This window comes from Oryza sativa, chromosome 8 (genome assembly GCF_034140825.1).
Source record: "Oryza sativa Japonica Group chromosome 8, ASM3414082v1".
Lineage (NCBI taxonomy): Eukaryota > Viridiplantae > Streptophyta > Magnoliopsida > Poales > Poaceae > Oryza > Oryza sativa.
Window position 1 is genome coordinate 5,316,060 of NC_089042.1, and position 15,398 is coordinate 5,331,457.

Here is a 15,398-nt window from a genome sequence, read left to right on the forward strand (position 1 = left end):
GATGATCTGCCGGCCTTGCTCTTGTCCATGTATAGTGTTTGTCCAAATATAATGCATAGAAACCCAGATCTCATCAGAACACAATATGGCTTCTTACGCAGAGGGGGAAAAACAGTAACTGTCAATGAATCTATGTGCAGTCCGTAGTGTAATTTTTTGATGCCCCAGCAATTAACCACATGCTAATTAAGGTAGAATTACCCGTCAGTTAGCTTGTATATACTGTGTGCTTTTAGATTATTTGACTTTTTAAAAGCACCAGTAATATGTTCATACATTATATCGGGCCAAGCCCATAGAAGTGAGGATGGGTTGGGAGTATACATCTGAGTATACTAGGTGAAACCCCGCACGTTGCTGTGGAAGTTTAGTGGAATAACAATAAGTAAAAATAATGTATAAAATAGCTAGATAACATAAGATTACGTAAGTTAACGTGGTTTATGATAATTTTAATTTAAATAGTATATAGAATGATGGTTCAAATATAAAGGTAAGCCGATAAGACTTTATGAGAGAAGAAAAGTAGAGAGATAGTTTGGACCGTAGGTTAATCATTTAAAGGCTAAAAACAATTGATGCGATATGGCTTAATAAGAGCTCCCACATGCCGTTGGCGTGGCGCCGGCGCTACGGTTGGACGACATTCTGTGGCCCCGCTGGCACGCACGGCTAGCCCTCCTGCGGCCGTTGCCTCCTAGTACATGCTCCCTCCGTTCCCAAAAAAAAAAAAAAACTTAACCTAGGAGATGTGGCCCCTCCTAAAACAACGAATCTGGATAAAGAGTAATCCAGACTCATTGTTCTAGGAGGGGTCACATCCCTCCTAGGTTGAGTTTTTTTTGGACGGAGGGACGCCGCGACGAGGACTTCTTAGGCATCAGCGTCGAACTTTTCACATGCTTGCGTGACGCTGCAGTGTTGGTCTGTGTAGATGGCGAACATAAATGACAGGTAGGGTTAGGGACGAGCGCAGCTACGGAGGCGGACGAGGTTGACATGGAGAAGAGAGGGGAGAAGGGGGAAGAGAGGAGGAAAGTGGTGACCACTGACACGTGGGATCCGCACGTTAATTCAACTTGTCACGTCAGCTAAAATTAGGCATAATATTGGCTAAGACTTCAGATGATCCGGTTTTGTAAATCAAAGAACATGTTATATCATTCAAGGAACCCGTTATATATACGGTATTTTGGTTTACAGATGAATTTTAAACTTGGCGCCAAATTGAAGGACCTAAAGTAACATACATTCTCCGTTTCACAATGTAAGTCATTCTAGTATTTTCCATATTCATATTGATGTTAATGAATCTAGATAGATATATATCAAGACAGATATGAATGTGGCTATCTAGATTCATTAACATTAATATGAATGTGGGAAATACTAAAATGACTTACATTGTGAAACGGAGGGAGTATTTCTCAAGGCATCCATTCTCAACACCGTTAGGAACAGTATGGCCTGCAATGCAAGCCCACCTCCCTCCTTTCCTCTCCTCCTAAAGACCTACGGATCGATCATTATTATTACCCTTATTATGAAGTGATTACTAGTTTTCCAATCGCTCGACGTCTTGCAAATACATAATCTAGGACAGTGAAAAGATCTGCAATATTTGCCAGGACGATCGACAAGAATATGTGATGAAACATTACACCGCAATGGAGGTACAAAAGTAACAGTATAAACGTGGATACAAGTCTTCAAAATATAATAATAACCTTGTTCAGTTAAACAAGGATTTCATTGCAGCACGACATACCAACAGTTCTACTATGCAGCGGGTTTGCAACACGATGTGGCTGTTATTTATGGCCATGTCTCAACTCAAATCATTCGGTTCTCTAAAAGGCAAAACATATGGTGTATTTAATTCACGCTAAAATTGAAAGTTTGATTGAAATTAAAACGTTGTGATGGAAAAGTTGAAAGTTTGTGTATAGAAAAGTTGAAAGTTAAAAAAAAAAAGTTAGGAACCAAACCAGGCCATATTAATGATACTAAGCTTGAATAAGGCTCAGCGTACGACTCCGGTACCTATCCACGTGTAGGTCAAAAAATCGAACAGAATTCCTCAGCTTATACACATATATAGGGCAGGATTGAGGTCCATCAAAGTAGCCCAAGTGGTTTTATATACCTTGATTACGTACACTACTACTCCCTCCGTTTCACAATGTAAGTCATTCTAGCATTTCCCACATTCATATTGATATTAATAAATCTAGATATATCATCAATATGAATGCAAAAAATGCTAATATGACTTACATTGTGAAACGGAGAAAGCAATTGTTATTAATCCATAAGATACTTCATAATTTCAACCAGTCGATGCTAGGTCAAAATCGAATGGCATATGACATCCATCTGGGTAACAAGCTGTGCAGAATACATAACAGCAAAGCAATGATAATTTTAAGGCAGAAAACAAACCACGAAAGATTTTTTTACTACATGCAGTTCACATGTACGACAGAATCACAATGTGCACCAGCCCAGGCTCACAGAAGTACAGAACATGTCGCTTAATCAAAACACCTCATAAGCAGTCAAAATCTGGAGAACTACAAATCACAATCTCTATTGACATAACCCAGACATGCTCCGGAATGCAGAAGCATCACCTCGTTCGACGGCTTTGATCAGTCTCGAAAACCAAATCTTCCATTGGATCTCACTGCAAAGGAAGAAGATTCTTAAGATATGTGATTGTTATATCTACAATGTACCAACATGATCAGAAAAGTTAACTAAACCAAGGAGAGAGATTGTCTTGTGCCAAATTTTATAAATGGGAAGGTAAGAAATTCAGCAAGAAACGTGTGGAATAATATCTCGACAGTAGCTGCTAACTCTTGTTTTAAGACTACTTAATTGGAGCAGAAAAAAACAATACCTACACCTCTTTTTCTGGAGAACAAATTACTCTTATTAGCCAGAGAGTATAGAACAAAAGGGTTAGCCAGTCTAGGCTAGACAACATCTTTTGTCAACCAAGCTCCACAATGTTCACTCAATAAAAGAATTTTCAGAAGAGTGTTTCTTTCATGTAGCGCACCAATAGAAATAACTGTGAATTGACACTACGACCTTTATTACCAAACTAGCATACAGTTTACAAATTATTTCTCATCATGTCAACAATTATTATCTACCATTTCCTATCACAAAAAACATTAAATGAATGCTATGAGGTGTTACAAGCTAACAAGGTAATCTGGCTTAAATCAGTTAACAGGACCATCAGTTAAAAAGCACAGCTCTCACCTGTTGCTGCTGCGGCTGCTGAGCTAGGGGTTGTTGGTAGTTGGGATAACCAGCATAAGCTCCATACCCGTACATATTAGGGTCCTGAGGTTGAGCATACCCATAACCCTCATATCCTTGCCCATAACCGTAGTATCCAGCATTAGCACCACCCCACTGGTTGGAATCCTGTTGAGGCTGGAAATGTATATGTTAGTTTTGGTTGACTGGGCAAAGAAATTCAGTTCATGTAAAAGATTGATCAGTATATCACCTGAGCTTGTCTATTTGAAGGGCTGCGGCCCCATGAAAGCCTCACATTCTGTCCTCCAATCAAGGTACCTTGTAGAAGTACCAAAGCTTCATCTGCAGAAGCTCTGAATGCATCGAACATATGGTTAAGATAAAAGTATATATGGAGTGCATACATCATACACACAAACAAGGGATATCTAGGGTGCAAAATTAGCCAACCTGTTAGCAAATTGAACAAAACCACATCTTTTTCCAACTGGGATCTTAACATGGACCACATCTCCATAGGGAGTGAAAACTTGTTTCAACATATCGTCAGTGACACTGGGATCAAGGCCACCAACAAATATCTGTGCTCAACAACAAAGATGGTCATCAGTAAAATTGATATGTGAAACTACGTTTACCAAGAAAGTAGAACAAAGAACGCACAGTGGTATTGCTAGGATCACTGTCAGACTGAACTCCTTGAGCACTCGGTACTGTAAATAAAACACAAATGAAGAAAAATATAATGTAAGACTTGTTAAATCCAGATGCATATCATGCAAATCATGATCTTCACTTAGTCGCAAGAGACTGTATAGTTAAAAAGATGTTGCAAGCAAACAGCATGCTTCATGGCTCAAGAGATACAAACCTCCTCAGCAACAAGCATAAGATATCATTGAAATCTGATACACGAAACAAATGCAGCAACCAAAACAGTCTTACGAAATTGAAATCATCCATATCATATATCAGTCTTTGCTTGCAAAATTTCTGGTGCTAATGACAACAACCGAGAACATGTCCATGATGAAGCTTTAATAAATTAATTTTAATTCTTGCAAATAACAAGTATTTTCTTCTGGTCATTATTGAAACTGATTCTGTAGCTCCATGTAAGAGATTGTGTAAACGATTAGACCCAACATGTTAATATCTAATGATGCAACTTAATATGAAGAACCTTGAAAAGGAGATTTTGAGTAAATAATTATAGTTTGCTAGTGAAAATTAATAGGGTCAACTAGACAGATCACATAAAGACACGGAGGTTGTAAGTAGAATAACACAAATCTAGTCAGAAATCAAGGGCAGAAAAAGGCATCCCGTATGTTGAACTTGTTGCACTTCAAATTCAAATAGTGCCCAGTAGTTTAGTATTCTAGTATTCCTGGTTGTCAACTCAATTATATGCAAACAGCTAAAACATGCTATCTTAAAGTATCTCAATAAACTCAAAGCAAACAAGGAACAAGTACGCCCTGCAGCATTTGCTTGTCAAATATAATCTTCATGCAGTGTCAATGAGCTAACAGGTACCAAGACCATATAAGAAGCCAAGAAACACTAGTCAACAAATGCAACTAGATTCTTGCTGTTCCTAACCTATCTTTGGGCTTTGGCAGAACACATCAAATCCCTCAAGAAAGAAGTTTATCCTTAACAGGAATACTTTCACAAAGAATTGTGAACGCATAGATCACAGCAGGTGGTAATGGTATGCTTCTGAAGCAAGTCTAATGGTACAAGTCATAATTATTAGGTATTAAAAACATAACAGCTTACAGAGCTACAAAGGAGCCAGTAGCTTTTTTTTTTTTTGTTACTATTATTGAAAGATCATAGAAGTGGAAGTTACAACAGAGAGAAGATAAAGGAATAGAAATGGAATTGATCAACAGGTTAGGCTTGGCACTAAGATCATACAATACTTCCAGCATAGAAGTGGATGTTACAACAAACAGAAGATAAAGGAATAGCAAATGGAATTGGTACTGAGAGCATACGATATTTCCATCATAGCATCCTTCTAAAAGAAAGTAACAAAGGAATAACAAGGGCAGAAGTATGGGCTACTTATAAGGATAGGAAGCTTATAAACAAGCTAATGTCCATTCTACATGAAACCTATTGAGTTGAGGAAGATCTTAATTTCAAGTAAAGCTTTAACGAAAGATACCAGAAGAACAAAAGGATTATTATGTGGCAGGAAGGAAAAAATTTAACAAAATTAAGTACTTGGTACCGAAAGAACTGACTTCAAATTTAGGACATAAACAATTAACACTGACCTAACAGAGGCCACGAATTACAAGACATGCATTGCAGCTCAAGTCAATTCCAAGGCTCCTATATGAAGAGAGCCTGTTGGTATCCTGCTTCCAGACAACAGGAGCTTTATGAGTATTTCAGAATCCTAGTGTATTAAATTATCCAAATTCACGAAGGAAATGCGTGGAGCTACTAAGTTATTGTAGAAGGATTTCAGCCAATCTTCAATACATATGGAAGTATGGAACAAGCCAACCAACGGGAAAAAAAAAAGAAAAATAATATAACAAGTTGTTGTTAACTGCACAACATGTAAGTAACAATGATGGAATCCAGCTACAAGCCAAAAACAGATAAAACTAGATGAACTCAACCAGCATTCAGTTAGTGATTACCTTTCTCTTGAACTCCAGTTGCTTTCTTATTTGCAGCTGGGCCGATACGCATAGGTCTTGAAGAACAAACCATCCCATTCATTTCTGTCATTGCACGGGCTTGCTCGGAAGGATCACCAAATTTGACGAAGCCATAGCCCTTTGAACGCATTGTCATTTTATCTGTCACAACCTTTGCACCCTTCACAGATGGGTAATGTACCCTGAACGTCTCTTGCAATATGTAGTCTGTAACATCAGCAGCCAAATCACCAACAAAAATTGTGTAATCAGGGGTATCATCACGTTTTTCACCAGCAGAGGCCCAATTCAACCGGTATGTCTGCTCAACATTTGGCATCATTGCCCCATTGTATGTTTGAAGAACTCTTTCAGCACCAGCATGGGATGTGAATTCAATAAAGCCATAACCCTGAAGTTGTCCAGTCTGCTTGTCACGAATTAGCTTCACAGATTGTAGCTGCCAAATGATGGACACAAAATAAAAGATTAGCTAAACATGATCACAGAAAAGCAACAGATCTTGAGGAGAAACTGTGCAATGATGAAAACATACAAGTCATAAATAAACCAACACACCAGCTACCTACCACAGAAATACCTCCTAAACTCGTAAAGATTTGTCTGGTTTTTTTTTTTTGGCAAACTTACAAAAAAAACAAGCATTACAACATCCAAATAAGCCTATTTGGAACAGCAGAAACAATCTAGCTTTTCCCCCTAACATATCTTAAAGCATTGGTAACATAAAAACACTCAAGCATACCCAAAACATTGAGGAAAAACATTGCCACCATCCCATCGCGCCACGCCAATCAACAGAATTAAGTCTAAAAAAACCAGTCCTCATCATATGAGAGACCTAAATCATCCCAAGTCTTCACATTTACACTCCTACACAAACATACAAACAGCATGTGCCGCCTTAAAACTGTATCATACCCTTATTACCCATCAACCATTAGGCCAAATACACAGCTATAGCAAATAGCATGAACGTACTCCACATCAACAGATGAGAGACAAAAAAAACTATTTTTATGGCACAAATTCGGAGACAAACAAACGGAGAGAAGCATATACCTCGCCGGTGGGCGCAAAGCAGGCGGAGATGTAGTTCTCATCCATCCAGTACTGGAGATCCCCGATCCAGAGCGTCCTGACCTCGTTGGGCCCCGCGGGGACGGCCGGGGCCGCCTGCGGCGGCGCCCCGTAGTACCCCGCCTGGGCCGGCGGCGGCTGGCCGTACGCGGGCTGCGGCGGCGGGGGAGCCTGGCCCCACATCTGCGGCGGCGGCGGGGGAGCCTGGCCCCACATCTGCGGCGGCGGCGGCGCGTACTGCTGCTGTTGGTGCGGCACCGGGGGAGGGATGGCGCCCCACTGCGGCGGCGCGCCGCCGCCCCCGGCGACCCCCGCCTGCGGGGGCGGCGGCGGCGGGGCCATCCCTGGCTGCGGCTGCGGCATCATGGCGGCGGCGGCGGCGGCGGCGGCGGCGGCGGAGGGGGATGGGGGGTGGCGCCGCGCGACGCGAACCCTAGGCGGCGAGGAGGAGGAGGGATTGGGATTGGGTGTGCGCGTGAGATTTTTTTTTTATGCCTCGTCCGTGACCGTGGGTGGGGTAAGGACCAAGGACCAAGGTAGGGGTGAGGTGGGCTGGGCTGGATGGGCTCGGACCAGCCGCGTGCGGAATAAGTTCACATCAGGGCTCTTAATTTGTCGCCAGGTTTAATTTTCATCCTTGAACCGAAAAATCAGATACAATCCATCACCCGACTTACAAAACCAGCAAAAAAAAAAGATCTCTCGTCAGCATTGTTCCTGGTTTTAGCTGGCGTGGCGCTTACGTGGCACCTTTTGACTATGTCTCCATCTAATGTGACGCTTACGTGGCAGTTTAATTTGGAAAGAAAGAGCAAAATGGAAAACTAAAAATTGTAACAAATATGGGGGCCCACATGTTAGTCAAACAAGAGAGAAAATAGCGGGACCCACATGTCAGTAATGCCACGTAGCACTACGTAAACGTCATATCGGAGGAAACCGTCGTCGAAACCACTCAGGGATGCAGAATACAACGGTGTTGATAGCTGAGGGTTGTGTTGTAACCAATTTTGCAATTAAGGGAGTAAACTTAGACTATAGTTTAGGGAAGCAAATTGGAATTTTTCAAAAAAGATGTTGACCTATGTTGGTGTATTCAAAGCTTCTTTAGACAAGACAAATATAGGTAGAAATTTTACGTGATTTATGTTAAAAATCTTATAAATCGTTATGTTTTAAATAGCCTTTAGCAAAGACCTTCATAGCAAAATAAAATAAGGTGGTAGGCACGGAGAAGGAGAGATAGTACATGTGTATCATTATGGTAGCAAATCGCCGCGGTGCGTCATTTGCTGAACGGCGCGTGCCGTTGAGGCATTGACATATGGGGCATATATGTCACTGCTTCAATGGCACTTGTACCGTTATGGTTGAGGGGTTGCTTTCAGGTCGTCGGAGAAGAACAGAGTCATTTGTAAGGAGTGAAATGATGGAGAAGACATATTCAAAACAATCATATATCATTCCATATAGAGTACCATACATGTATATAGTACAACCGTATATACTCGCACGGAGCATATTACTCTACATGATAACCGCACCCCGTGTACAAATTAAGCAGTTAACAATCCACAAAGACGCTCATACATGCAATTTACACATTGTCGTACAATGAATAGTGCAGATAGTTACATAGATAATATTGGGAAACAAATTTTAATCAGTGATATCTGCCCATATATTTTTTTTCTTTTAAATTCAATACAAATAATTATAAAAAATTTGAAAAAAATGAATAGTCCATCGTGTATTTTTTTCTCCCAAATTCAATACAAATAGTTATAAAAAATTTGAAAAAAAATGAATAGTGACATTTATAGTCCAAAAATTAAAGTTTAAATTCAACATACCCATTGAGAAAAAAATAAAAATTCTATTAACACTGTCAATTTTTTTTGAAACTTTTCATAATTATTTAGATGATTTTAAATAAATAAGGGAGGTTCCCGCAAGATATCAAAATAGTTTCCCTACCAACGTTTATATATAATATCCTTATATTGTTTTTAATTTTCAGTACCCCATGTATTACCATCAGCATGATGAAGTACGACGGTCATGTACGATACCATGCTGACGTCACCCATTTTTTTCATTTTAAACCCAAGCAATACTTTATTATTATACTTGCTCTGATTTTAGTACTCCTTCTATTTGGGGGCAGTCATCACCCTCCTCTTGGACATCTTGCCATGCACCACGTGGATGTGCTCGTTGTCTTGGTTGCAATCCATGAAATTCTTCAACTCCTCCGAATCATGGATGGTGAGGAGCTCCAGCTTCGGCGCCATCTTCACCGGGAACGTGTTCAGCTTCCCGCAGTGGAAGACGGACACGTGCCGGAGCTGCGGCAGCGCGCCGCCGCCGCCGTCTCCGGCCGCCGCCGCCGCCGCGGTGCACTCTGTCAGCTTGTCTAGGCTGGTGAGCTGCAGCTTCCTCAGCTTGGGGAACCCGGCGGCGGGGAACCTCATGTAGGGCTTGACGTAGGACGCCTCGTCGAGCACGAGCTCGGCGAGGTTGGGGAGCTTGGCGATGGCGTCGATGAGGGGTTGGTCGCACTCTGATCTGTGCAGCTCGAGCTTGGCGAGGTTTGGGAGGAGGTAATGGTGGTGGTGGTGGTGGTGGCCTTGCAATGGTGGCGGCGTCGTCGGCGTCGTCGTCGTCTCCGGTGGCGGCGGGTTCCATGGCGCCACCCTGCCTCGTAGCGTGAGGTACTCGAGCTGTCTCAGGCCAAGCATGGTGAGGAGGTCCCAGAGCGGGAGCGTCGTCGCGGCGTCGTCCGCCGCCTCGAGGTCCAGCGACCGCAGGCACTCCAGCCCGGCCAGAGCTGACGACAGCCGCTCGCCGCCGCCGCCGCCGGCTGCGGCGGCGGCGGAGACGTTCCACGCCATGAGCGACCGCAGGCTGGTCATCTTCCCGATGGCGCCGCCGCCGCCGCTCCGAGCCCACCGGCCCCACGGCACGCCGTGGAGCGTCTGCAGGTCCGGGAGCACGGCGCGCTCGTCCGGCGCGGACCACGCGGCGAGCCGCCTCGCCATGACGTGGCGGAGCGAGGGGTTGCGCCAGAGCCGCCACGGCAGCGCCTCGACGTCCGTGCGCGACACGTCCAGCGTCTGCAGGTTCCGGAGCCTCTTGACGGAGCTCGGGAGGTGCCTCATGGCGGTGTGCGAGAGGCCCAGGTACCTGAGGTGGATCAGCCACCCGATCTCCTCCGGCAGCGACTCCCGGTGCGGCAGCCGCACGCCCTTGAGATCCATCACGCGGAGGAACCTCGAGCCGTGGACGGAGAAGGTGGGGGCGCGGCCATTGATGAGCTCGAGCGCTCTCTGCCACGCCGCGGCGCCGGCGGCGTCGGCGGCGCGCTCCGGGATGTCGCAGAGGAGGGTGTGGAGCTTGGGCGCCTCGAGCATGACGGCGAGGTCGGTGTCGTAGGTGTTGCGGAGCGCGAGGCGGCGGGCGGCGCCGTTGGAGAGGCCCGCGGCGCCGCTGTGGACGTGGAGGAAGTTGGTGTCGCGCGCCTCCGCCTGGGCGAAGTCGAGCACCGCCTGGTGGACGCTGACGGCGGCGACCCTGCCGCCGGCGGCGTCCGTCTCGACGAGCTGGACGAGGCACCGGGAGATGAGCTCCTTGAGGCACTCCTCGCCGTGCTCCTCCACCGTCTGCCCGTTCTTCGCCTGCATGAACCCCTCGGCGACCCACAGCCGGACCAGCTTCCCGGCGCAGATCGGCGTCTGCGCGGTGAACCCGGCGAAGTAGAGGAAGCACGGCTTCAGATGCGTCGGCAGGTCGTCCATGCACACCGTCAATATCTTGTCCATCGACGTCGCCATCTGCTTCCCCTTCATCTTCTTCTTCGTCGTTTGTTCCGTCGATGTCGGCGCCGTCTCGCTGGCGGCAGCAGGCGCGATATCATCGAGGCTATCCTTCTCCGGCGGCATCTGCTCCGGCGATGTCGGCGGCGGCGGCGTATCATCGAGGCTATGGATCACGGCATCCCATTCATCCTCCTTCTTGGACCTCAAGAGTCCGGCGAGCATGACGATGTTGAGCGGCAGGTTGGATCCCTTCGTCATGGAGTCCACGACTTTCTTGAGCTGCTCCATCTTCTTCGGGTCCGGCTCGCCGTGGCCGTACACCCTCCGGCGGAACAGCTCGGCGGCCTGCTCCGGCCGCAGCTTCCCGAGCTCCCTGGTGCGCACGACGCCGCCGGATTGCTCCGCCGCCGACTCCTCGCTGATCTTGACCTGCGTCGTGACGAGCACGCAGCTGCCGGCGAGGCCGGCGGGGAGCGCGGCGAGGAAGAAGGCCCACTCCTCCCTGCTCCGGACGTCGTCGAGCACCACGAGGTACCTCCTCCCCTGGAGCGCGGCGGCGAGGCGCGCCTTGACGAGCCTCTCCGCCTCCATCCCACCCCGGCGCCGCACGTCGTCGTCGGCGGCGGCGGCGGCGAGCTCATCGTCGTCGTGGCCGGAGGAGGCGTTGGCCTGGCGGATGACGTCGTGGAGGAGGTCGGCGAAGCGGAACTTGCGGGGGACGTGGACCCACGCCGTGCAGGCGAAGTGCTTCCGGATGCTGCTCCGCCGGTAGAGGTAGCTCGCCAGCGTCGTCTTGCCGATGCCGCTCTTGCCGGTGAGGTTGATCACCGTCCTTTGCCGGCTCTGGTCGAGGACCAGCCTCTTGATTTCGTCGTAGTCGCCGATCTTGACCAGGTTGTCTTCGATCTCCAGCTCAGTCAGCGATGACCTGTATGAATGTACAATAGTCAAAGAAAGTCAATTTACAGCTTGTATCGTTATAAGTGGTGGATCACTCGTATACTCGAAAACTCAGTTCATCCTTAGAAGATATTCCTTCATTTTTACATGTCATTTAAAAAATCATTACTTTTTTTTAAAAAAAATCAATATGATAGATCAATATGTGATATGTCACTTCATAAACATACAAATTTAAATTAAGAAATAAAAATAACAAATTTGACTATGAATATAACGTATAATTCACGGTTAAATTTGTTATTTTTATTTCAAATTGTATAGGTCGAATTTCAACTCACATGTTTGTGAAAAGATATATTATATATTGATCTATCTTAACAATTTTTTATAGCTTTTTAAATGATATGCACAAAACGCGGGATGTCCCTCGAGGGAAAAAATCCACTTCCGTATAGTCTATGTTATTTTCTAAGTAAGATACATGTTTTACTTTACTATTTTTTATTATCACGAAAACTAGATTGCTTTGTTTTATGTGCCCGTAAATCCGTAATTAATCTTATCTATCTTGAATGGTACGCTAATTGGATAGACTGGTCCAGCACAGTATGGGTCCAATGACAGCACAATACATATAGCGGTCCATTTCATGCCCACTGATGTGCTGAGGCCTCGGCCCAAGCATTTCTAAGACTAGCATAGCTGAATACTTTTACATGTAGTAGTTATACTTTTAATATTTAACATTAATATTTTATTGTAAAATAAAATGTATAAAATGTTAAAGGCTGTCAGTATTCTAAGCAACAAGCTAGTGCAAAACAATTTTAGTATAAATCTTGAACAAGTTCTATAATTTTGAAAAAACATTAATTATTGCAGGTAAAAGATTTGATCGAAATATATTTTTAATTTCTGTTTCATTTTGAAATTTATGTTTGAATTTAAAGATTCCCTTTTTTCTGTTTGAATTTAAATTTCGGTCCGATACATCTGTCTTTGGAATTTCCAAAGTTTGGTAAGTCGTCTGAAAGTCCAAAGAAAAAGAACTACTTCATCCGTTCAATATTATAAGTTGTTTCGATTTTTTTTCTAGTCAAACCCTTTTTTAGTTTGATCAAATTTATAATAAAATTTATCAATATCTGCAACACTAAATTAGTTGTATTAAATATAACATTGAATATGTTATCTACATTTTGATAATATGTTTGTTTTGAGTTGAAAACGTTACTATATTTTTCTAAAACTTAATCAAACTCAAAAAGTTTAAATTGAAGAAAAAAAAGTCAAAACGATTTACAGAAATCTTTATATCAGTTTTATTTAATTATATATGAGCATATATTTAACTATATACCAGTCAGTGTACTTCTTGCGGTGAGGTTTGGAGGCACAGGGCAGCTTCTCGAGGTTGCACTCCTTGCGCTGCTGCTTCATCTGCTCGATCCGCTTGTTGATGTCCTCGATGCCGTCGAAGATGGCGTGGCGGGCGAAGACGCCGGCGGCGGAGTGGCGGAGCCAGCGGAGGAAGGAGGGGAGGTCGAAGCAGCCATGGCAGTGGAGCTCCCCCCGGTGGACGAACTCCTCCAGGAGGTCCTCCGCGTCGTGCGCCAGCTCCCGCGTCTGCCGCACCCACACCTCGATCAGCTCGTCGTACGCGGCGGCGGCGGCGCCGCCGGTGGCGGAGGAGGAGGAGGAGCCGCGGCGCTTGCGGTCGGCGTCGCGGAGGAAGGTGCGGAGCCACTCGAGCTCGTGGCGGAGTTCGAGCACCTTCTTCCCGACCTCCGTCTGCAGCTTCAGCTCCTGCGCCGCCATCGACTCCAGCTTGTCCACGGCGAACTTCACCACGCCCTCCGTCATCTCCGGCGATCTATTATATTCTCTCTAGTGCTTGATCAATGCAAGTTCGATCCTGATGTGAGGCCGTTGTTGCATTCCACGTTTATATAGAGGAAGGGGAAGACGCTAGGGTTAGCTAAGCTAGCTAGCTGGTGTGGGAACACATCATAGCTAGGCTGTGTTTAGATCCAAAATTTGGATCCAAACTTCAGTCCTTTTCCATCACATCAACCTGTTATACACACACAACTTTTCAGTCACATCATCTCCAATTTCAATCAAAATCCAAACTTTACGCTGAACTAAACACAGCCCTAACACAGCCCTAGCTAGCTGCTTCTGGGTTTGGCTTTAATTTGAAGACGGAATATTATTGCATGCAACACGTTGTTGCATTTTTCTCCTCAGAAAAAAATAATTAACTCCATTATCTATTCTGACCAAATATGCGAATCCATGGCACAACTTTTTAAAAATTTTTAATACCCCCTCCGTTTCACAATGTAAGTCATTCTAGCATTTCTCACATTCATATTGATGCTAATGAATCTAGATATATATATCTATCTAAATTCATTGATATCAATGTGAATGTGGGAAATGTTAGAATGACTTACATTGTGAAACGGATGAAGTATATATATTTACTGTAGCTATCTTGGGAAATTGGGAATGGGGCGCACTTATCCGCGTATATATATACACGTAGTTCTGTGCACGTTTTGTGAATATGCATGTGAGATTTTGAACTATATGCCACTTTTAATGTGGCAATTAACTATTTGCCACTGGACCCACATGTCATAGACACATGTGGACCCACATGTCATATACACATGTGGACCCACATGTCATAAACAATGTAGACCCACATGTCATTGAGATAGGTGTGTCAAATAGTTAATTGTCAAATCTAAAAGTGGCAAATAGTTAAATGCCCCTATGCATGTAGGTATTAGGCCATCACAACGCTCACCCTGTACTGTGGTCTCAAACCTCCATGTTGGAGCTGAGCACCCATGATAGTGGGGATCGTGGCTCCATAAACCTTTATTGTGCCAGCAGAGGTCGCCTCGCCATGCTTGGGCTTGGGAGGTTCGAAACCGCTGCTCGGGGTCACGCGCATTGGGGAGAATTGGAGCCTTGTGACACGCTTGGGGAAAAAGGAGAGGTCGAGGAGGACTTGTCGTGGTCGTCCTTGCCGCTCACCGCTGCAGTTGTGGTGGTGTCGCCGCTTGCCAAATCATCCGCCACGGCTGCTCCCCGCCGCCGCCAGATCTAGCGAGCTTATGGCCGGATCTGGTAAGCTCATGGCCGGACCCGCCACCGCCGGTGGTCTCTCACCGTAGCGAGAAGGGGGTGGGAGGGGAGAGGCCATCCGATGCAGCCAGATCTGGCGCCGAGATCCTCCGCCACCACCGCTCACAGAGAAGGGAGGGGGAGACAGGTGATGTTGTCCCTTCCCCCATCACCATTCCCAGAGAAGATCCGGGGGAGAGGCCGGAGGTGGATGGGAAGTAGGGGGACCAGTGCCTCTGTGGCGGAAGAGGAGGCGGCGGCGTCGAGAGGACATGATAAGATAGAGATGGCTAGGAAGAGAAAATAAAGGAGACTAGAGGCTGATGGTAGGTTCATATATAGATTAGGGGTATCTATACATTTTTTTTGTTGTTATAAGATCTAAAATAGTTAATTTTATGGTAACGTTAACAAATATCATAGGGGCTAACATATAAATAGGTAAAGGCTGAAACACAAAATGTATTCAATTGTGGTCACCGTTGTGGAT

At 45.2% G+C, this 15,398-nt stretch overlaps 2 protein-coding genes across 4 annotated transcripts; both read right to left on the bottom strand.

The window, feature by feature from the left end:
- Positions 1 to 2,422: 2,422 nt before the first annotated feature.
- Positions 2,423 to 7,505, bottom strand: LOC4344847 (RNA-binding protein L-like). Of its 3 annotated transcripts, none has more exons than XM_015795304.3 (7): positions 7,029 to 7,505; positions 5,946 to 6,405; positions 3,943 to 3,992; positions 3,730 to 3,860; positions 3,530 to 3,632; positions 3,277 to 3,444; positions 2,423 to 2,686 (listed from the first exon to the last, which is right to left on the bottom strand). In XM_015795304.3, exons 1-7 carry the CDS (start codon positions 7,410 to 7,412, stop codon positions 2,684 to 2,686), a joined length of 1,299 nt encoding a protein of 432 aa, XP_015650790.1. In that variant the 5' UTR covers positions 7,413 to 7,505; the 3' UTR covers positions 2,423 to 2,683. The 3 variants fall into 3 exon arrangements, with proteins under 3 accessions (XP_015650790.1, XP_015650789.1, XP_066159552.1); XM_015795303.2 differs by having other exon boundaries at positions 3,277 to 3,453; XM_066303455.1 differs by lacking the exon at positions 2,423 to 2,686 and having other exon boundaries at positions 3,238 to 3,453.
- Positions 7,506 to 8,487: 982 nt separating this feature from the next.
- On the bottom strand, positions 8,488 to 13,690 carry LOC4344848 (putative disease resistance RPP13-like protein 3). Its single transcript, XM_015793425.3, has 2 exons — positions 13,128 to 13,690; positions 8,488 to 11,792 (listed from the first exon to the last, which is right to left on the bottom strand). Exons 1-2 carry the CDS (start codon positions 13,628 to 13,630, stop codon positions 9,200 to 9,202), a joined length of 3,096 nt encoding a protein of 1,031 aa, XP_015648911.1. The 5' UTR covers positions 13,631 to 13,690; the 3' UTR covers positions 8,488 to 9,199.
- Between the last annotated feature and the right edge of the window lie 1,708 nt (positions 13,691 to 15,398).